Source organism: Taudactylus pleione, unplaced genomic scaffold (assembly GCF_031769625.1).
Source record: "Taudactylus pleione unplaced genomic scaffold, aTauple2 ptg000967l, whole genome shotgun sequence".
Classification (NCBI taxonomy): domain Eukaryota; kingdom Metazoa; phylum Chordata; class Amphibia; order Anura; family Myobatrachidae; genus Taudactylus; species Taudactylus pleione.
The window spans coordinates 5,266,699-5,290,182 of record NW_028285368.1 but is presented as its reverse complement, the minus strand read 5'-3'; the positions used below and the strand labels follow the sequence as shown (position 1 = coordinate 5,290,182).

The following is a 23,484-nucleotide window of genomic DNA, read 5'->3' as shown; positions in this document are numbered from 1 at the left end:
CAAGACACCTTATTTCTTCCATATACCAAATATGTCTTGAGTGCTCTAACCCATCTCTACCTTCTTATGTCTCTGCTTGGCATAGTGAACTAGGAAGGGACCTAACTGAGGATCAGTGGTCACAAATATTTGATTTTACTTTTGCTAGTTCTTCTTCACTCCAAGTTCTAGAAACCCAATATAAGATTCTGGCAAGGTGGTATAGATGCCCTGTTCACATCCACCGGATGTTTCTAAATTTACCTGATTTATGTTGGCGATGTCAACAGGCGGTGGGCACACCCCTCCACATTTGGTGGCAATGCCAGGTGATAGCTGATTTCTGGAGGAAGGTTCGACAATTATCGGAATTGATCACTGGTCTTCCTTTATCTGATAAACCTGAATTTTGGTTGCTAAATTTATCTGATCTTCCAATATCCATATATAAAAAATCCGTGTTGCGTCATTTGGTGAATGCTGCGAGGGCTACTGTACCATGTTATTGGAGGTCTTCGACTTGTCCTCCCATCTCTTGATGGTTCCAGAGAATAGATCAGTATATGTATATGGAAGACCTCTCATTGTCTAAATCCTCTCCCCTAGATTTTACTGACATTTGGTATTGCTGGCTGAATTTTAAAGAGACTGCTGAGTACAAAATAAATATTTAAATGCTTCCTAGGATATTGCGACATCCTTTTTTTTTTTTCCCTACTATTATTTTGTTATCTTTCTTTCTATATATTATTATTTAGTTATTTTGATTTTTGTTTTTATATTGATTGTTTATTTTTGTTTTTCATTCTATTTCAGTTAGTAATATTTGAAGGCACGTTCAAAATTAAGCGATTTGAGATTTATTCTTTCTTGCTCCTATATTTCATGTTGTATGAGTATATTTGTCCACTGAATCCATATTGTTACTTGATCTTATTTGCTGTTTCTGTGGGCCGTTGTAGGCCATATATGTACTGTGCGGTTTTCATTTTCAATAAAAATAGATTACATTAAAAAAAAAAAAAAAGTATGTGGACCATAGAAGAAGGGCTGCCAGCCGAGAAACATGACTGAGACCAAGGCTAGGAAAAGGGATACCATGCTAGTGAGGAAGCAGAAGGAGTACCTTGCAGACCCTTTAGAACACGGAAGTTCAAAGCAAAGTCCATCCGTCGTTGATGAATAAAGAAGCCCTCAGACAAGAGAGTTGGTCAGTGAAGTAATCACGGAGGATGGTTAACAGACTGACCTGATCTGTGTACCAGGGCCGCCTGGCTCACGTGCAGGGATCATCGTCCCTTGAAGGAAATGGAGTAACAAACTGTTGAGATACAACCCTAGGTCTCGGGCACCTGGCACCAACTCTGCAATTTAGTCATGATGTCAGCAAGTTTACTACATGTCGAATAGTTCCCAAAAGTATGTATGTAGAAAAGACCACTCACTGGCAATTCCTGAAAACAAGAGATATGGTAAGAACTTACCTTTGTTATCTCTGTTTCTACGAAGTCCATAGGGTCCACAGGGTTGACCTTGGGGTATAGCTGGATCTGGATCCACGGGCACCACGCAGTTAAAGCTTTGCTGCTCCCAGGATGCACTTGGGTCCGTCCTCCTCTATACCCCGCCCCGGCCACAGGCACCTCAGTTGGTAAGCAGCTAAGGCCGGAGGAGGAGACTAAACAGAGAGAAGGAAGACTGGAACACACAAGAAACCATACTCACAGAAATGGGAGACGGAAAACCGGTGACCAGCCACACAGCCCATTTGAAGCCAGGTGCGTCAGGGCGGGCGCCCTGTGGACCCTATGGACTTCGTAGAAACAGATAACAAAGGTAAGTTCTTACCATATCTCTTGTTTTCTACTTCAGGGTCCATAGGGGGTCCACAGGGTTGACCTTGGGGATGTCCCAAAGCAGTTCAACTAAGGGCGGGGACGCTCCTGTGCTGAAAGGAGTACCCGGCGCCCAAAGGATGCATCCTGAGAGGCGAAGGTGTCAAACGCATAAAACCTCAAAAACGTCTGAATTGAAGACCAAGTAGCCGCCTTACACAGCTGAACAGCGGAGGCGCCACGTCTAGCAGCCCAAGAGGGACCCACAGAACGAGTGGAATGAGCCTTAACAGAGGCTGGCACAGGTAAACCCTCCTGCGCATAAGCCTCACAAATAACTGAACGAAGCCAACGGGCTATCGTTTGCTTGTTGGCAGGCCAACCCCTCTTGTGAAAACCAAAGAGGACAAACAAAGAATCCGACTTCCTAACCGAAGCAGTCCGGTCCACATAGATTCTAAGTGCCCGGACCACATCCAAGGAAGCCTCACCAGCCGAAAGATCAGGTGACTGAAAAGCTGGCACAACAAGTTCCTGATTAATGTGGAACTTTGAAACCACTTTGGGCAAAAACTCAGGACGCGTGCGGAGCACTGCCCTGTCCTGGTGAAAAATCAGAAAAGGAGGGCGACAGGAAAGCGCCCCCAATTCTGAAACCCTCCTGGCCGAAGCAATTGCCAGGAGAAAAATGGTCTTAAACGTCAGCCACTTGAGCTCCACCGACTCAAGCGGCTCAAAAGGAGGACCCTGCAAGACCCTCAGTACCACCGTCAAGTCCCACGGAGCCACCGGAGGCACGAAGGGAGGCTGGATCCTGAGAACACCTTGGAAAAAGGTGTAAACATCTGGCAGTGTAGCAATCCGTCGCTGAAACCACACGGACAAAGCAGACACATGAACCTTCAGAGAGGCCAGGCGTAAGCCGAGGTCCAAACCCGATTGAAGAAATTCCAAGATTCTGGAAACCCGGAACACCTGCGGATCATAGTTTCTGGATTCACACCACTGAAAATAAGTGCGCCACACCCTGTGGTAAATCCGCGCGGAGGCAGGCTTGCGTGCCCTAAGCATGGTACCAATCACTGAACTGGAGAAACCCCTAGACCTCAAGACGGCTGTCTCAAGAGCCACGCCGTCAAAGACAGCCGACCCAGATCCGGGTAAAGGCAGGGCCCCTGAGACAACAGGTCCCGACGCTGAGGAAGAAGGTACGGAGCGTCGATGGAGAGGCACCTCAGATCGGAGTACCAAGGACGTCTGGGCCACGCCGGAGCCACCAGCACGAGCGTGCCGCCGTCCTGCTTGAATTTCCGCAGAACCCGAGGAAGTAAGGATATCGGAGGAAACAGATACGCCAGGTGAAACGTCCATTTCACCGACAGAGCGTCTACCAGACAGGCGCCTGCGTCTCTTGTCCTTGACCCGTAAACGGGCAACTTGTGATTGTGACGGGAGGCCATCAAGTCCAGTTCCGGCAGCCCCCACCTGTCCACGAGTAGCTGAAACACCTCTGGGTGAAGCGACCATTCCCCGGGATGCACATCGTGACGGCTGAGGAAGTCCGCCTCCCAATTGAGGACTCCGGGAATGAAGACTGCCGAGAGCGCTGGAACGTGACACTCCGCCCAAGCAAGAATGCGAGACACCTCCGACATTGCTGCCCGACTGCGAGTTCCCCCTTGGTGGTTGATGTACGCCACCGTGGTGGCGTTGTCGGACTGCACCTGAACCGCCCTTCCGTGAAGAGCGGGGCCGGACGACTGCAGGGCCCTGTACACAGCCCGCAGTTCCAGGATGTTGATGGGGAGAAGTGCTTCTTCCGCGGACCAACGACCCTGAAGCGATAATGAGCCGGTCACTGCCCCCCAACCCCGAAGACTGGCATCCGTCGTGAGCAGGACCCAGTCCGGGATCCAAAAGGGGCGCCCCTCGACCAGATGCACCGTCTGAAGCCACCAAGCCAAAGACTGCCGAACCTCCGCGGACAACACCAGCATCTGAGAGCGGATCCGGTGAGGTAACCCGTTCCACTCCGATAGAATCAGCCCCTGCAGGGGCCGGGAATGGAACTGGGCAAATTCCACCATGTCGAATGTCGACACCATGGACCCCAGAACTCTCATAGCTGAATGGACCGACAGGCGGCAACTGCTCAGGCAACTGTGTATCCGCAGCTGCAGGGAGGAGACCTTCTCTGGAGTCAGGAAAATCCGCTGCTGACGAGAATCCAGCAGGGCTCCCAAATGAACCATCCGCTGTGATGGAATCAGGGAGGACTTCTTCCAGTTTATCAACCACCCGTGTGCCTGAAGACAAGCAATGGTCAGGTGGAGATGTCGAAGAAGCACCTCCGGGGAGCTCGCCAGCAGCAGAAGATCGTCCAGGTACGGCAACAGACGTAGACCCTGACCCCGAAGGTGGGCAGCCATAACCGCCATCACCTTGGTGAACACCCTCGGAGCCGTGGAAAGGCCAAAAGGCAACGCCCGAAATTGGTAGTGATGGTTCAGGATAGCAAACCTCAGATACCGCTGATGTGCCGGTGCTATGGGCACATGGAGATAGGCGTCCTGGATATCGAGGGAGACCATATAATCCCCGGGTTCCATCGCCAGAATGATGGAACGTAACGTTTCCATCCTGAACCTGGGAACTCTGAGGTATCTGTTCAGAGACTTCAAATTCAGGATAGGGCGATGAGAACCATTGGGTTTCTGTACCAGAAACAGAGTAGAATAGTACCCCTTCCCGCGCTGAGACTGCGGAACGGGAACAATGACCCCTGCTTGTAGCAAGGATTCTATAGCTACCTGAATCTGACCAGCTTTGGTCTTGTCCAGAGAAGGACTCGTACAAAAAAACTGGTGGGGCGGCCTGAACCGAAAAGACAGGGCGTACCCCTGAGAGACTACTTCTCGAACCCAGGCATCCGTGGTGGTATTGTGCCAACACTGGGCGAATTGGAGAAGTCGGCCTCCCACTCTGGGGTCCCCCAGAGAGAGGCCCGTCCCATCAGGCAGCAGGCTTATCCTCCTGCTTGGAAGAAGGGCGCCGAGCACTCCATGCCTGCTTCTTGGGCTTGGGTGCGGCCTTGGTCGCCGAATGTCTCGGGAAGGACTGGCCCTTGGCCTTACCCTGAACCCGAAAGGACCGAAAGGCAGAGCTCCTCACTTTAGCCGGCGCAGAGGCCGAAGGGAGAAAAGCCGACTTGGACTTAGCCAAAGTATCCACTATTCTGTCCAAATCCGGACCAAATAGTAAATCACCATTAAAAGGCAAGGCCTCCAGACCCTTTTTTGAATCTGCATCAGCCCTCCAGGACCTCAGCCACAGGGAGCGCCGAGCAGATACCGCTGCAGCCGACACCCTAGAAGTGAGCAGGCTGGCATCCAAAGACGCTTCCCCAATATAGGAAGCTGCATCCCGCATCTGTCCCACTAACGCTCTCTGGATATCCGGAGCCTCATCAGGAAAGGTATCCTCCAAGGCATTGGCCCATGCCTCAATGGCTTTAGCCACCCAGGAGATAGCCATGGACGGGCGAGCCACCGCCCCGGAAAGAGAATAAATGGACTTTAAACAAGTCTCCACCTTCCTGTCCGTGGGATCCTTCAAAGAGGAGATAGACGGCAATGGCAACGTCGCGCTTTTGATCAAGCGGGTAACGTGGGAATCCACCGCCGGCGGAGTTTCCCATTTCCTGCAATGAGCTTCAGGAAAAGGATAGTTCGCCGCCAACCTCTTCTGTGGATGGAACCTCTTACTAGGTAATTGCCAGGCCGCCGCCATATGATCCGATAATTGATCAGACAGGGGGAACACAGTTGAGGTCACCTTGGCCTTTTTAAAATTAGGAAACTTCGACCTAGGAGCCGGCGCATCATCCTCAACATGTAGGATAGCCCGCACCGCCCTAACTAAGGCTGGAACATTAATGGAGGACTTAGCTTCCACCTCCTGCCCCATGACATCAGAGTCAGAGTCCTCATGGATTTCTCCATCATCTGAGGACACTTCCGAGTCCGACAACTGCGCAGCTAGTGAACTCACAACCGGACGTTTAGACACCCTTGGTGGCACATCACCTTGCAACATAGACTGAAACGCCGAGGATGAAGCCGCCAGACTCTGTACGGAGCTGGATAGAACATCCACCCAAGGCGGAGGAGCCGTCGGAGCAACACTCTGCAAAGGCACTACAGACTGACACGTCCCTGGGGAAGCCTGCACATACACAGGCAGTCCCGAGTAAGGACCCACAGTCTGGGCCCCGGGGGAAGACCGCAACATTTGTGGAACCCTCGGGGAATGGGGGATGGTGGGCTGCGGTAACGCCCTAGAAGGGACCGCTGATGGGACCGATAACCGGTCCGCAATAGACGCCAGCACCTGTGAAAACATCGCCCAAGGAGGGTCCTGTGATACAGGGGGGTTGGAGGGGCCCGGTACCAGCTGGCACCGCCCGCACAGACCATCCTGAGATAAGTCCTCCCCATCAACTCCAGCAGCACAGCGTCTGCAGGAAAATAGCACAGGAGCCACAGAGCGCTCAGTCTCCTCATCCGACATGATACCGTAAATACACAAGAAATAGGTATCACCAGAGGAATTACGGTTTTAACACCCGCGCACTCACCAGTATGCGAAACAACAGCCCAGATATGGTACTGTGTAGCACACAACAGTATGTGACTGACCCCACAAATACGTGTTTTATATATGTGAGGGTCTCAGAAAAACGCCCTTCCCCCACACACCTGCCGGGCCGTAGGAGAAGGAAAGGGATAGTTATAAGCTGACAGTAAGGAGAATAAGTCACAGACAGGCAGCACTAGCAATAGTCACATACAATGCAGAAAAGTTATACTCACTGCACCTTCCGCTACAATCAACCGCCCAGATTCAGTGTCTGGGAGGGCTATAGCGCTGTGTACACTGTCCTTTAGCAGGGGAGAGGTACACAGGGGGACCGGTCCACTTGATACCGCCTGGGAGTCTGCGATGTGCCAGTAAAGATGGCCGCCGGAGACCTCAGAGGAGGAGTGGCCGAGACATAAGAGCAGCTCAGCGACGCCAGACTCCTAGTTGAAAGGCGCGCTGAGCTGAGGGGAGGAGCCGCTAGACAGGGAAGGCTGCCTCCCCTGGCTAGCAATTAACCCCCGGGTTGCCGGTCCCGCTACCAGCCTGATACCCTGGTGGTCTAGCGGACACGCGGGGTATTCCTCAATTGAGGGGGAGCCCGCCGCCGCCGCTAGCGCCTCCGGTCTGTCCCCAGAGACCGGAGGCTCCTGACTGCATTGAAGTATCCGCGGGCCGCCGCACGCGGCGACCCGCGGCTTACCTGATCCCCGTCGCGTCCGGCAGCAGTCAAGGGAGTCCCCAGAGCCCGGCTAGTACAGGCTCTGGGGTCCCGCCGCGATCCCCAGAGCTGTACTGGCGTCGCGGCGCCAGCGGGGAGAAGGAGCGGCAGCGTGGACGTCCTAAAGGACAGTCTGATGCTGCCGCTCTAAAAGTGTAAAAAAAGAAGAAAAGAAAAAAAAAAAAAAAATTTTCTTTTAAAATAAAGCTATGGGGCTGCTCCTGCAGCCCCACTGCGACAGGGTGACCCGACTCCGGCCGGGCACCAACTAAAACTGAGGTGCCTGTGGCCGGGGTATAGAGGAGGACGGACCCAAGTGCATCCTGGGAGCAGCAAAGCTTTAACTGCGTGGTGCCCGTGGATCCAGATCCAGCTATACCCCAAGGTCAACCCTGTGGACCCCCTATGGACCCTGAAGTAGAAATATAGGTTGCTACTATGGCAGGAAATGCTCGGCTGATAATAGAGTACAAGATATATATATACTGTAAAATCCTTTTCTCTGAATCCATCTGGGGGTCAATGGACCATGGGGTTGCTTGTGGAGACCGAAGGAGCTGGCACTTAATTTACACTAGTATCACTTTAAGGGAGTAGCTCCTCCACTCTGAGCTCCTCCCCACTGCAACCCGCGGTCTTCAGTACAACTTCAAAAGTAGCCCTAAACCAAGGGTAAAACACCTAGTGTAACTGACAGATCAACCAGAACCCACTCACGAACAAAGAACTGAGTGTAAGGGTAGGAACACGATGCCCCCCAGATGGATTCAGAGAAACTGATTTAACGGGAAGTACAAAAATCCGAATTTCTTTTTCATCCGATCTGGGGGACACTGGACCATGGGGATGTTCAAAAGCCGCCCCTAGGGGAGGGTACCCTCAGAAAACCTGAACTTAAGACTTTCCAAACTAAACTAGCATTCTTCGATGCGAACTCCGGAAAGCAAGAAAAACATGGTGAACCTGTTGGTGAACAGTTGACCTCACCGTCACTGGCAGAGTGGCTTCTACAGCAAGCCACAGCACGCATAGTGGGAGCCTTGCAGAATAGGAAAACAGCCCCTGTGAGTTTAGCAGGGAGCTGCCCCATCAGAGCTGAGTGGATACCAGACCCCGAAGCACTCCTCCCATAGGAAGGACAGAAGCATAAATCACATTCACAACAAAATAAAAAAGGACAGCGTCCTGATTTGTTATCAAGACAATTCTCCTACTGAGGCTGATGTTTTATTAAAGCACTATACAATGAGGTCAGGGAAGGGACATAGTGGACATTGAGAGTATTTGATTGAAGAAGGGAAAGCAAAACATAGGATCAATAGCAAAGTTGAATTAAATGGGATAAGAAATAGATTACTCAGAACTCGCCTCATACTGACAGGGATTCTGGTGCACTCTGTTCATACAAACAGCTTAGATTCCTGACCAAACCTAGTATTATACACATGATGGCCTCATAAAGGATGTATACTTGTAGCAATATGGCTGAACAAAATGGTTTACCATACTGTGCTTTTATTGTCATGTGAAAGGGCAGATGTGTATTGTTTTCCACCACAAATGCCACTCAAGCAATACTGTCCTGTTTAACAAAGTATAGTGACCACTGTTTCTCCTACCTGTGAATGACGGAAGTGTGTACGAAGCATCTGTCCAATGTTCTGTGTATGAGAAAGGTCCAAGGCAGCGTCAACTTCATCCAAGATATAAATTGGGGCAGGTTTAAATAGCAACATGGCGAGAATAAGAGACAATGCCACCAGTGAGCTGAAAAATATAAACACACACGTTACTATACATATATTTGCATGTATTATATATTTAACTATGCCGTCCTCCAATTCCATGTGGTACCATCCAATCAAATGACATCACAAAATAATTAGATGGGATATACTGTTAAACCTCTTGGTATGTCAATCAAGTGGATTACAGCATGTATATGCAATAGAACTAAAGCACTTAAGATGTGCATACTCTACAGCTAACCAGGTAGCCTAACCCTAACCTCCCCCCGGGGGTACCTGACCCTAACCCGCTCTTCCCCTAGCCTGATCCTAACCCTCCTGGGGGATGCCCAACCCTAACTTCCACCGGGAGTCCCTAAACCTAACCCACCCCCACGGCTAACAGGTCCCGATGCCCGGGTTTTCGGTATTTAGACGCTTCTCATTAGTCCCATTCCGGGATTTCACAGTCAGGAAGCCGGTGGTCGGCATTTTGACCGCCCGCTTCCTGACTACATACCACTAAAGGGTAGACGTGGCCACAGCAATAATTTCTTGTTCCATTTAAATAGCTTCCTATCTAATAAATATAAATTACCGTTGTCCACCACTTAATTCTGTCAAATTTTCTTTCCAGGTGCTGCCCAATGCAACCTTAAACTCCAATCCATCCAGAACATTCTTCCCCTCTGGCGGAGCCAACATAGCATTTGCCCCAGGTAACAGAGTTGAAAAGATAGAGCCAAAGTCTTTGTTTACCTAGACAAGATAGAAAGACCTCATTAAGTAACTTGGGTGGTTAAAGGTGGGTACACACTATACAGATATATCTGCAGATCGAGTGATCTGCAGATGATGTTTGTTCGTACACACTGAACGGCCATCTGTGCCTGCCCGCAGGTCCCGGCAGTCAGGGGGCGTGTCCCATTCCCCCCTCGCGGCTGACACTGTCTGCTGACCACCCGTACACGCCTGCCAATGGACAGATATGTCTGCAGACATATCTGTCCATCAGCTGTGCAGCACAGCCAATGCGATATGTCGGTGAGCGACATATCGCCGGTACACACTGCCCGACGGGGGGCTGCAGATACATTGGCCGATCAATTGATCGGCCAAAGTATGTCAGTGTGTATCCAGCTTTAGAACTTTCTGTTCTCTAATCTATATAGAGACAGCCCGCAAACAAAGACTGGGGGCCTGTTTCCACCACAGTTGTCCAGTTCCCGTTACCTTTTGCCATGCAATATTCAAAGCCTCATTTTTCTTCTGATCAAGTTCTTCAATAGTGTCCAAAATCTTTGACTTGTCATTCTCCACTATTCTTTTCTTTTTCATCAAATCATTGTACTAAAGGCAAAAAGACTTTCAATTATTTGTTTACAAAGCAAATGATATCCTTTCATAAAAACAGCCCCATACAGTACAAAGTGATCACTGTAGATTGTTCATTATTTGTTCTGATTATTATACTTAATTTGTGCATTTTACTCAATATAACATGTTGATTAGTTGTTTTGAAATGCATGTTTAATATGTAGCATGAACTGCTTCAAAATATGGATTAACTCCCCCACACACACAAAACATCTCAAAATAATTTAAAAAATACTTTTAGCAACTAGTTTATGAAGTCAATTAAGAAATTATATTATGCACAGAACGCATATGTATACATTTTTTTTTACATGTGGACTAATTTCTCATCATGTACTCTAACTACATATCCTAGCTAATCAAAAGACAATTGATCAGTTTTTCTTAATCTGTACCAAATGGATGCCCTCCTTACAAAGTACTTGCTCAAACAAACACTGAATAATGTTGCACACTACTGGATGTGAGAAGAACCGAGAGTGACACATTTAGACTATAAAAAGGCACTGCACTACTCCAAGTAAAGCTTTATAAAAGGGGTCACAGTTCACCATAAGGTTAGATCACCTGCTAATTAATAATAAGAATTTTTTAGAGTTTGTTCTCAGTAGTTACTACACTGAATACATTAGAACTCACTCTTTAAGAACCAAAAGGAAGCTGAAAATCCTCAGTTCAAGGCAAAGTACATTATACCTTTTAAGAGCAATACTTTCTGCCTATACTAGTAAAGCAAATACTGCAGGCGTCTTACCCTCTCTTCAGCCTGTGTCAACATATTCATTGCTCTCATGTTAACATTTCTGCCCAGTTTCTCCTTCATCTCTTGCAGTTTCTGCAGCCGCTGGCCTGCAGCCTTTGGGTTGTTTGTTTTGAAGTCATACGCAGTGTTTTCTTGGCCAAAAAGATGCTTCTCCGCAGCGATCCACTCATAGTCATTCAGCATTTTAGTGACCTAAAGCATGCACAAAACATCAGCAACCGTCATATCTATAACTAGGAATTTGCGAGACAAAACTGCTTTACTTAAAAATGTTCCTAGACGCGATTATGACAAGTGCACAAAGACATCTATAGAGACATTGCCACCTGTCATGCTGGGAGGTTTTGTCTTGCCTTCTTCTGGAACAAAACAATTAGAACCGGTGAGGTTAAATATGGTGGATTAGGTTTTTCATCAAATAATATATATGAAGTCAATACTTTTTATTTTTATTTTCCCTATTTCTTTAGTTCCACCACAAGCCTTTCTGCCTGGCTCAGAGAACTTTTACAAAAGTAGTGCTGACAGATTCTGGATTTCAAAATTATCTGAGAAACTTATTGAGTAGAAGCATCCTGAAGATCTAGGGATGTGAGGCCCCTGCTGATAGCCATGAGGATAGAATTTAGTGATTACATTCAAAACGGTCTGGAATTGACACAATTGAGCCTCCTCATGTCCAAAATAGTGTTTGAACATCATGAAAACCTCTGCCCTTCTGATCTAGCAGCAATTGCATCGGCTTGGATTATGTTTTGTAGACAATATAACAAAGCTACCACTGATCTTGGACTGTACAAAGACATTTCCTTTAGGATGCTGATGAAACTATTTTGGGATGTAGTTGGCATCTCAGCGGTCGGACTGCCGGAATCCCTACACCAGTTAGAATCCCGGTGCCAGCATCCCAACAGTAAATATTGAGGTTAGGGTGAGGGTTGGTGGGTTAGGTTTATTGTACTTACCGGCCAGTATCAGTATTTTAACCCAGTCGGGATGCAGGCATAGAGATACCTAACCCACAATTTTGTAGCCATTTCTATAAGTGTAAAAGACACAGATGTTTGGTGGGATGTGTCCATATGGCTGCATATAGCGAAATTCTGCTAAATGCAGATGTAAAGATGGACTGATAAAGTGTTCTCTTAAAGGCATATTTATCAAAATTTGTCAATTAAATGCGATTAGCAAGGAAGAACATTGACTGAAATCGCATTATCAAATACTATATTATCGCCAAATGTATAAACATCACGGTGCCTGGAGAGTTTGCACTGTCCTGTCGATTAACTGTCACAGAAAAGATCACTGTTCTCTCCTGCATTTATCTTTCGCAAATGTGAAACACTTCATAGCCTTGTAACGTGTCTGCACATGCTCCAAATTAACATTGGGCATGTGCAAGAAGTACAATACAAGTACCTGGTCCTAGCCACAACCACCGTGCATGGACGAAGTAGAAATGTCTACAGCACAATGTGGCCAGCTTTCACCAGCAAATAAGGTAAGTATGCAATTATATTTCTTTTAGATTTTCCATGAAACTATAATATAGATATTTATAATATGGATCCGTATGTGCTGGGGCAAGCAATAGAGAGAGAGGGAAGGGATCTGTTAGACTGACCCTTTTACACTTGTGCTGTTCCTTCAGGATTAATTCTTTAAACACCTGATGTAGTTATAAATCTGTTTTTAGGTCGAAAGACCATCCTGCAGGGTTGAATCCTTAATACGCCACCTCAATTACCCTGGTTCTTCGACAAATTGCATCTTTTGTTTAGAATGGACTGGGTAGAAACAACAAGAGATATGGTAAGAACTTACCTTTGTTATCTCTGTTTCTACGAAGTCCATAGGGTCCACAGGGTGACCTTGGGGTATAGCTGGATCCTGGATCCTCGGGCACCACGGAGTTAAAGTTTTTAGCTGCTCCCAGGATGCACTTGGGTCCATCTTCCCCTATACCTCGCCCCCGAGCCACAGGCACCTCAGTTGGTAAGCAGCCCAGGCCGGAGGAGGAGACGAAACAGACAGAAGGAAGACTGGAACACACAAGAACCATACTCACAGAAATGGGAGACGGAAAACCGGTGACCAGTCACAGAGCCAATATGAAGCCAGGTGCGTCAGGGCGGGTGCCCTGTGGACCCTATGGACTTCGTAGAAACAGAGATAACAAAGGTAAGTTCTTACCATATCTCTTGTTTTCTACTTCAGGGTCCATAGGGGTCCACAGGGTGACCTTGGGGATGTCCCAAAGCAGTCCAACTAAGGACAGGGACGCTCCTGTGCTGATAGGAGAACCAGGCGCCCAAAGGATGCATCCTGAGAGGCAAAGGTGTCAAACGCATAGAACCTCAAAAAGGTCTGAATGGAAGACCAGGTGGCCGCCTAACATAGCTGAACAGCAGAGGCGCCACGGCTAGCAGCCCAAGAAGGGCCCACAGACCGAGTGGAATGAGCCTTAACAGAGGCTGGAACAGGTAAACCCTCCTGCATATAAGCCTCAATAATAACAGAACGAAGCCAACGGGCTAGAGTCTGTTTGTTGGCAGGCCAACCCCTCTTGTGAAAACCAAAGAGGATAAACAAAGAATCCGACTTCCTCACAGAACTAGTCCGGTCCACATAAACCTGGAGTGCACGGACAATGTCTAAGGAAGTCTCCCCAGCCAAAAGATCAGGCGACTGAAAGGCTGGTACAACAATTTCCTGATTAATGTGGAACCTGGAAACCACCTTAGGCAGGAAATCAGGACGAGTGCGAAGCACCGCTCTGTCCTGATGAAAAATCAGAAAAGGGGGACGACAAGAAAGCGTCCCCAAATCTGAAACCCTCCTGGCAGAAGCAATTGCCAAGAGGAAAACAGTCTTAAAAGTTAGCCACTTGAGCTCCACTGACTCCAAGGGCTCAAAAGGCGGACCCTGTAAGGCCCGAAGAACCACCGCCAAATCCCACGGGGCCACAGGTGGCACAAAGGGAGGCTGGATTCTTAAAACACCCTGGAAAAAGGTGTGTACTTCCGGTATAGCAGCAATCCTGCGCTGGAAGCACACCGACAGAGCAGACACGTGCACCTTCAGTGAGGAAAGACGTAATCCTAAGTCCAAACCCGACTGAAGGAAAGCCAGAATACGCGAAACCCGGAACACCTGGGGATCATATTTTCTGGCCTCGCACCACTGAAAGTAAGTGTGCCACACTCAGTGATAGATCCTCGCTGAAGCAGGCTTGCGCGCCCTCAGCATGGTGGTAATAACGGATCTTGAAAAGCCCCGAGACCTCAGGACGGCTGTCTCAAGAGCCACGCCGTCAAAGATAGTCGACCCAGATCCGGGTGAAGACAGGGCCCCTGAGACAACAGGTCCCGCCGATGAGGTAGGAGGTACGGCGTGTCGATGGACAGGCTCCGCAGATCGGAGTACCACGGCCTTCTGGGCCACGCTGGGGCCACCAGGATCAGTGTGCCTCCGTCCTGCTTGAACTTGCGCAGGACCCGAGGCAGCAGAGATATCGGAGGGAACAAGTAAGCCAGTTGAAACAGCCATCTCACCGACAGCGCGTCTATCAGACTTGCGCCTGCGTCCCTTGTCCTTGACCCGTACACGGGTGACAGGACGCCATCAGGTTCAGCTCTGGCAGCCCCCACTTGTCCACGAGTAGTTTGAATACCTCTGGATGAAGCGACCATTCCCCTGGATGCACGTCGTAACGGCTGAGGAAGTCTGCCTCCCAATTGAGGACTCCCGGGATGAAGACTGCCGAGAGAGATGGAAGATAGCGCTCTGCCCAAGCCAGGACGCGGAACACCTCCGACATCGCAGCTCGACTGCGAGTCCCTCCCTGGTGATTGATGTACGCCACCGTGGTGGCGTTGTCTGACTGCACTTGAACGGCACTTCCGTGAAGAGCGGTGCAGGAAGACTGCAGGGCTCTGTATACTGCCCGCAGTTCCAGGATGTTGATGGGAAGAATCGCTTCCTCCGCCGACCAACGACCCTGAAATGACAAGGAGCCCGTCACCGCCCCTCAACCCCGGAGACTGGCATCTGTCGTGAGCAGAACCCATTCCGGGATCCAAAAGGGGCGCCCCTCGAGGAGATGAGCCGCCTGCAGCCACCAGGCTAGGGACATACGCACCTCCGAGGACAACACCAGCATCTGAAAGCGGATCCTGTGTGGCAATCCGTTCCATTCCGAAAGAATCAGCCTCTGCAGGGGCCTGGAATGGAACTGGGCAAACTCCACCATGTCGAATGCCGATACCATGGACCCCAAAGGGTGGAGATGCTGGATCAGTACCTCCGGAGAGCTCGCCAGCAAGAGGAGGTCGTCAAGATACAGTAGCAACCGTATCCCCTGGCTCCGAAGGCGAGCCGCCATGACCGCCATCACCTTGGTAAATACCCTTGGTGCCGTGGAGAGGCCAAAGGGTAGAGCCCTGAATTGGTAGTGGTTGTGGAGAATAGCAAACCGCAGAAACCGTTGGTGCGATGTTGCTATAGGCACATGGAGGTAGGCGTCCTGGATATCCAGGGAGACCATATAATCCCCCGGTTCCATCGCTAGATTGATGGAACGCAAAGTTTCCATCCTGAATTGGGAACCCTGAGAAACCTGTTCAGGGACTTCAAATTGAGGATGGGGCGATGAGAGCCATTGGGTTTCTGCACCAGAAACAGCGTAGAGTAATACCCCATCCCACGTTGAGACTGTGGTACGGGTATAATGACCCCCGCCGTCAGCAAGGCCTCTATGGCTTCCTGAACCTGCAAGGCCTTGGTTTTGTCCTGAGAAGGACTTGTGCAAAAAAACTGGCGAGGCGGCCTGTGCCGAAAAGACAGGACGTACCCCTGGGAGACCACTTCTCGCACCCAGGCATCCGTGGTGGTATTGTGCCAGCACTGGGCGAATTGAAGAAGTCGGCCTCCCACTCTGGGGTCCCCCAGAGGGAGGCCCGTCCCATCACGCAGAAGGCTTATCTTCTTGCTTGGAAGAAGGGCGCCTAGCACTCCAGGCTTGCTTCTTTGGCTTTGAGGCGGTCTTGGGTGCGGACTGCCTCGGGAAGGACTGACCCTTTGCCTTGCCCTGAACCCGAAAGGAACGAAAGGCCGAGTTCCGGACCTTAGCAGGTGTAGCAGCTGAAGGGAGGAAGGCTGACTTGGATTTTGCCAGGGTATCCACTATTTTGTCCAGGTCCGGACCAAATAGTAACTCTCCTTTAAAAGGTAAGGCCTCCAAGCCTTTCTTTGAATCAACGTCTGCTCTCCAAGACCTCAACCACAAGGATCTGCGAGCAGACACTGTTGCCGCTGAAACCCTAGAGGTCAGCAGACTAGCATCCAAAGATGCTTCTCCAATGTAGGAGGCGGCATCTCTCATCTGTCCTAACAACGCCCTCTGGACATCTGGAGCTTCATCCGTAAAAGTGTCCTCCAAGGCGTTGGCCCACCCCTCAATGGCCTTGGCCACCCAGGAGATGGCCATGGACGGCTGGGCTACAGCCCGAGAGAGAATAAATAGACTTTAGACAAGTCTCCACCTTCCTGTCCGTAGGATCCTTCAGCGAGGATATAGACGGCAATGGCAAAGTAGCACTCCTGATGAGGCGTGTTACATGGGAATCAACTGCAGGCGGCGTTTCCCATTTCTTACAATGCGCTTCCGGAAATGGATAATTGGACGCCAAGCGTTTCTGTGGCAGGAATCGCTTACTGGGCGTCTGCCAGGCCACCGCCATGTGATCCGTCAACTGATCAGACAAGGGGAACGCTGCAGAAGGAACCTTAGCTTTTTTAAAACTAGGATACCTCGACTTGGGAGCGGGTGCCTCATCCTCAATCAGAAGAATGTCCCGCACCGTCCTAAGCAGAGCCCGCACATTGATGGAAGACTAAGTGTCTACCTCCTGGACTGAGGCATCTGAGGCTGAGTCATCCTGCACCTCACCATCATCCGAGGACCTGCAGAGTCCGAAAAGTGCGCAGCCTGCACCATAACTGTGCGTTTAGATGCCCTGGAGGGTACGTCACTGCGCAACATCGACTGAAAAGCCTAAGATGCTGCCGCCAAATCTTGGACAGTGTGGGAAAGCGCATCCACCCAGGGTGGAGGAGCTGCCCCAGGAGCCTGAAACGGCACCACAGCCTGCTGCGCCACAGGGGTGGACTGTATATACATTGGCAACCCCGCATAGGGACCAACAGGCTGAGACCCCGGGAGAGTCTGCAATAATTGTGGGACACCCGGGGAATGGGGGATGGCAGGCTGGGGCAACGCCCTAGTAGTGGCGGCAGTCGGGACTGACAGACGGCCCGCGATGGACACCAGCACCTGGGAAAACATCGCCCATGGAGGCTCCTGCGACATAGGAGGTTTAGACATACCAGGGAGCGCCTGGCACCGTCCGCACAGGCCGTCCTGTGACAAATCCTCCCTATCCACTCCTGCAGAACAGCGCCTGCAGGCAGGGCCGGATTAAGGGGGGGGCATTGGGGGCATGTACCCCCGGGCCCCCCTCTCGGAGAGGGCCCCCTGCCACGGCGACGGGGGAACTAGGGGCACACCTGTGCCGGGCCCCGAAGTTCAGAGGGGCCCCGAGTGCTCAGGGCACCAAGCACCTTTCTGCCGCGTTTCCGCGGCAGAAAGCCAGGCTCCAAGTGGAGACTCTGCATCGCCTCCACCGCCGGCCCTGGCCCCCGTCTTTCTTACTTGAATGGGCTGTGGGCGCCGCCGGCGGAGGTCAGATGCTTGCGCTGCGCATACATTATGCGCGGCGCCGCGTCAGCGTCATTAACTCATTCCCATCTCATGACGCTGCGCGACTGCCTGCGCCGGTCCTCCACCCTGGCATCCTTTCTTATTCACCACTGAGGAGCGGGCGCTGGGCTCAACAATGACAGCAGGGAGCCAATTAGTCACCGACGACACCCGCCGCCGCCGCCTACCCACCACCCGGCAACCTCCACCTGTTGGTCTGGGCTGCACCATCCTGGTCTGTGCACTGTCTGTCCCAGTGTTAGGGTAAGTCAGTGACAGACCTTATTCGTTTAGGCAACTCAATTTTTCTTATATAGATTTATATATAGAGAGAGAGATCTGTATGTATGTGTATATATATATATATATATATATATATATATATATATATATATATACACACACACACATATATATATAGATCTATATCATATACATATAAATCTATATATAAATCTCTCTCTCCATATATATATATCTATATATTATACATATATATCTATATATATCAATATATATATATATGTACGTGTGTGTGTGTGCGTGTGCGTGTATATATATATATATATATATATATATATATATATATATATATATATAAATATAATGTATCTGGTATAGCTAGAAGTGATATGCTTGTACTTTAACACAATAATTGGAGATTGGTTTGTGTGTCCCTATGGCCAAGTCCCTATATTATTTTACCCCCTGGACAAGATAGTCTGCCTGGATTATACAGGTTTTTTTTGAGTGCTCATCCCTGCTTCTTTATACCGAGATTGTGTATTTATCATGTTGCATAGCAACTCTCTTTTGAAGCGCCCATTGGTTAACACACACTGGTCACGTGCGCAGGGGTTTGCGTGCCGCGGGTGGAACGCATCGCTGTTCAGCATGCAGCAACCGCGCTGTGTTATACAATGCCACAAAAGTGACAAAGGCTTCAGTTGGCTAAATAAGTTGGAGATGTAGGTTATCGGTAAGTCACGTTTTTTTAAATGTGAAGTTTGGCACTCTGGAAAAGAAACAGTATGCCGGGGTGCACTCCTACTTTAGTAGACGCAAATAGGTACAGTATCCTGTAGAAAGAAAGAAGCATCACTCCACATACTTTTAAATTAGTGTAAATATGTACCCTGAGGAAAAGATTCATAGAGGTCTTGAAATATCGGTAACTATTTAAACAAATTTGAACTATTTTAAAAGTCTGTGGAGTGCAGCTTTTTCCTTTCTACAGGATACCTATATGCTATATATAATATTAATATTTACCACCGAATTGTACCGTAATTCTCTCTCTAGTGATTGATGATGAATGATTTTTTTAATTTTAGACTTTAGGGCCCCCCTGTCTTAAGTGCCCCGGGCCCCCCAAAGCCTTAATCCAGCTCTGCCTGCAGGAGAACAATACCGGAGCCCCGGAGTGCTCAATCTCCTCCTCAGACATGACTTAGGAAGAAAACGTGCGCACTCACCCGTGTGCTGGACAACAGCCCACAATATGGCACTGTGTAGCACACAACTGTATGTGACGGACCTCACAAATACGTGATCTATATAAGTGAGGTCAGTAGAAAGACCCCTCCCCCACACACCTATAGGGCTTGTAGGATAAGGAAAGGGTTAGGTATAGGCTGACAGTAAGTAGAAAAAAAGACAGAGACAGGCAGCACTAGCAAAAGTCACATACCATGCAGGAAGATATACTCACTGCACCTTTCCACTACAATCAACCTCCCAGATTCAGTGTCTGGGAGGGCTATAGTGCTGTGTACACTGTCCTTGTCGGGGGGAGAGGTACACAGGGGGACCGGTCCGCGTGCTCCCTGAAGATCTGCGCTGCCACAGAGAAAATGGCCGCTGGAGACCTCAGAGGAGTGGCCGAGTAATCTGCAGCTCAGCGACGCCAGACTACGTGCTGAAAGGCGCGCTGAGCTGAGGGGAGGAGCCGCTAGACAGGGAAGGCTTCCTCCCCTGGCTAGCCATTAACCCCCAAGGTTGCCGGCATCCCGCTTGCCGTTTATTTACCCTGGTGGTCTAGTGGTCTGGCGGGGTATGCCTCCGCTGGAGGGGAGGCCCGCCGCCACCGCTAGCGCCCCCAGTCTGTCCCCTAGACCGGGGGCATGGGACTGCATTTAAAAGGAACCCGCGCACCTCCGCTAATCAGCGGTGCGCGGCTTACCTGGATCTCCCCGGCGTCTCCGGCAGCAGTCCCGGGGGAAACCAGAGTCCAGCTAGTACAGACTCTGGCTTCCCCCCCGCCGCGATCCCCAGTTCAGTGCTGGCGTCGCGGCGCCAGCAGGGAGAAGGAGCGGCAGCGAGGGAGTCTGTACAGACAGCCCATCGCTACCGCTCTGGAGAAAAACTGTAGCAAAAATAAATTTAACTAAGTTAAATAAAAAAAAATTTAAACTGAGGTGCCTGTGGCTCGGGGGCGGGGTATAGGGGAGGATGGACCCAAGTGCATCCTGGGAGCAGCTAAAAGCTTTAACTCCGTGGTGCCCGAGGATCCAGGATCCAGCTATACCCCAAGGTCACCCTGTGGACCCCTATGGACCCTGAAGTAGAAACTATGCAATAAGGAGGGACAGGCAGGCCGGTTTTTTACACTATGGAATGTTACATCAAAGGCAGCATAAGTCTGTGATTGTTGTCACTTGCTATACTTCATTCCCACTGACTGAGTACAAAGACAATGACATGGTCCGTTATAGAACCAAGTATAGCTATGTACCATATGTACAATACCCCTAAACTTTAGGGCTTAACTAAAATCTTTCAGCTGTTTAGGGTCGAACTCAGACTTTATCCTGCACCCGTAAGCTGACTTCTCCATAGTGTCTCATAAATTCCTCTGGGATAGAGAAAGCTCAGAGCAGCTCAGGATACATTTTAAGCCTGGCAGGTCTGTCCTGGTGTAATCTCAGTGACTTAGTGAATACACATGCGCAGAGCAACCTCCACTGTCCAGCGCACGCTTTTAGAAAATCTCTCACACCTGTTCCGGACTGGTATTCCCCTGGTAGTCTCCTTATACCGGAAGCTTAGAGAATGGTAAGCGCCTGCATTACAGTAACCAAACAAACCTCTGCATGACCTATACATAGAGACGTGAGAATACAAAGGGGAAGAGAAAGAGCTGCATTGTATACCATATAAGGAGGTGTTCGAATCTACGAGTCTCTACATAACAGACGGAAGCTAACTCATTGCCATGGATTACTGAAGGATGTAATACTGAAGTCACTGTAAGATTATGGACAGAATAAATGCAATTATTACGAAATTAAAAAATCAAATACATAAACAACTTCATGGAAAAACTGTTTAACATGGGGACATTTTCACCCATACAAATACAAAGTATTTCGTTATATTCTCAAGAATTTCAAATTATGTGAAACTAAATGAAAGGCATTGTAATATACAGTATTTTCTTTGCTTAATTGTACCTAGTAGAATGAAAAGTATAAGGCAAAAAGTTACTCTGTTCTATACAAACTCAGATAGGTTGGTTATATTTTCCAAACCTTGTCACATCAACAAAATCATCATACCCCTCGACCCCTTGTCATTAGGTCTCTCCTCATTCTATTGTTTGAGGATTATAACCTCTCAACAATAAAATAGACTCTTAAGAGAATATAAAGGAATTACAGGAGAGAGAATGAACCAATGGCCTTTTTATGGCATTGTACTCTGCAAGCAGATTTACAAGCACCACTAATAACAGAACACACACATTGTATACATTTATCCATAATATTTACATTACAGAGTTTTAATTGTGTACATGATAGAAACAGAAGGTTTGTAGACAATGAACGTTACCCTCGCAGCAGCATCAGCACTGTCCTTCTTGTGTTTACTGATGTTATGTTCTAGCTCCTTTATTTTCAGCTGGAAATCATTGTTACTTTCTCTCATCTTCATAGCATCTGTAGATTTGCTCTTAATTTCTTTGTCATGACCCATGATGATTTCCTTCTGCTTAGCAAGCTCTTCCTGGGATTTCTTCACAGCTTCCTATTAACAAATATTCAATAAGATATATAAAATGTAACTTTACTAATTAATTATCCACATACAGTCTCTTAATACTACATATATTTTTACCTTGTTCTTTGCAACCTCAGCTGCCATGCTGTCTACTTGCTCTTGGTAGCTTTTTATAGCTTCATCAATAGCTTCAATCTGCTGTTGGTAGGTTGTTTGCTCTCTCTTCAGTTCCTCAAGCTCCAAGACAAGAGCATCCACTTCCTACAGCAAATTCAGCAGAATATATAGGATTACCAAACCTGTACACTATTCGGTTTGTTTATTTTAAGATGATCTCTCCTTAAAGACATTGCAGAGTGTCAGATCATTATCAATCACCCCATGAGCACTTCCTCCTGTTCTCTTACTTGATACATTAGGCAAAGTAAGTTTTCATAATGACGTAAGCTCCCCACAGACATCAATCCTGCTTAACCTCTAGACAATACTATTATACTGACATTAATACACTTTTACATTACGAGGAGGCCAACCTGTTGTTTCTCTTTCATCTTCTTGTTTGAGACGTCCGCTTTCTTCTTGGCTGCATCTAGTTTCTGCTGAGCTTCCTTCAGTTCTCTCGCTCGTTCAGCTTCTGCATTTTTCATTTTGTGCTCAAGTACTTTAAATTTTTCCTCTGCCTTTTTCTGAACCTCCTTCGTTTTCTTCAGGGTTTCTTCACTTTCCTCTGATATTGGAAAAGTTATACTTTTAATTCTCTAACAGAATGACCAAACACTTGGTGTTTTTATAGAAGTGCATGTGCAAAATGAGTGTTCGACTGCCTATAAAACTCCAAATAATGGGCATGCACTTGTGTGACCAGTATTTAATGCCATGATTCGGTCTAGATTGGCCACTTGCATGTGGTCCTACTGAAAACGGATTCTGCCTCCTACAAAGCAGCATGTCAGTCACCTAAGGATTTAATGTTGCCCGCTAAAGACCCACTAAGTTCATGCTGAATTCCGTCTTGCAACGCGATGTGAAGACATACAGCAAAGCTTTATACTGCTATACTGAAAGTCCATTCAGTTACCAAAACACAACATTTTTTTTTTTTTTAAAAGGAAAGGTATTCGTATTAGTAAAAAGGGTTTATAAAAAATAAATAAATAAATAAAAACCTAGACTTGCAGTTTATACATCCTCACCAATAGTTTGTTTCAGTGTATCCAGTTCTTCCTGTTGTTTGTGATAGGAACTTTGCTGTAGCTTAGTTTGAAGGAGATCAGCTTCTTCAGACTTCATTTCCCACTGCTGTTTCAGCTGCCGATACCTATGAGAGAACAAAAATGGCAAAACCTTAAAGCAGGTCACAGACTGTACACAAGAACATTGGCTTCACAAATGGCTATATATTGCAATGAATTTAGCAGTACAATCTCACCTAACAGGGTGCACAAGTCTCACGCACCCACGGTCCCTGCTACATAAAAATGGAAAAGATCCTGCTTGATTATTAACACTTACAATTAATGATGGTATAGACAGTGCAATGATAAGGCAGTTTGAATTTTTCTTTTTTTTTTATTGTAGCCAGCATTACTAAGGCTATGTAGTTAAAATGTGAACATTTAAAATGTAGACATGGAGCTATATTGACTGTCTACATTCACAATGTCAAAAATTTGTACCACACC

General features: G+C 48.3%; 1 protein-coding gene across 2 annotated transcripts in view; it reads right to left on the bottom strand.

Moving 5' to 3' along the window:
- The window catches only part of SMC2 (structural maintenance of chromosomes 2), a 76,992-nt gene that overhangs the window by 12,232 nt on the left and 41,276 nt on the right, over positions 1–23,484 (bottom strand). For both annotated transcript variants that reach the window (XM_088460126.1, XM_088460127.1), the window contains exons 17-24: positions 22,996–23,120; positions 22,336–22,529; positions 21,920–22,063; positions 21,635–21,829; positions 11,032–11,232; positions 10,134–10,250; positions 9,499–9,659; positions 8,793–8,940 (exon numbers count right to left, since the gene is read on the bottom strand). In XM_088460126.1, coding sequence (XP_088316252.1) covers positions 8,793–8,940; positions 9,499–9,659; positions 10,134–10,250; positions 11,032–11,232; positions 21,635–21,829; positions 21,920–22,063; positions 22,336–22,529; positions 22,996–23,120 — 1,285 coding nt within the window. The remainder of the gene's footprint in view (positions 1–8,792; positions 8,941–9,498; positions 9,660–10,133; positions 10,251–11,031; positions 11,233–21,634; positions 21,830–21,919; positions 22,064–22,335; positions 22,530–22,995; positions 23,121–23,484) is intronic.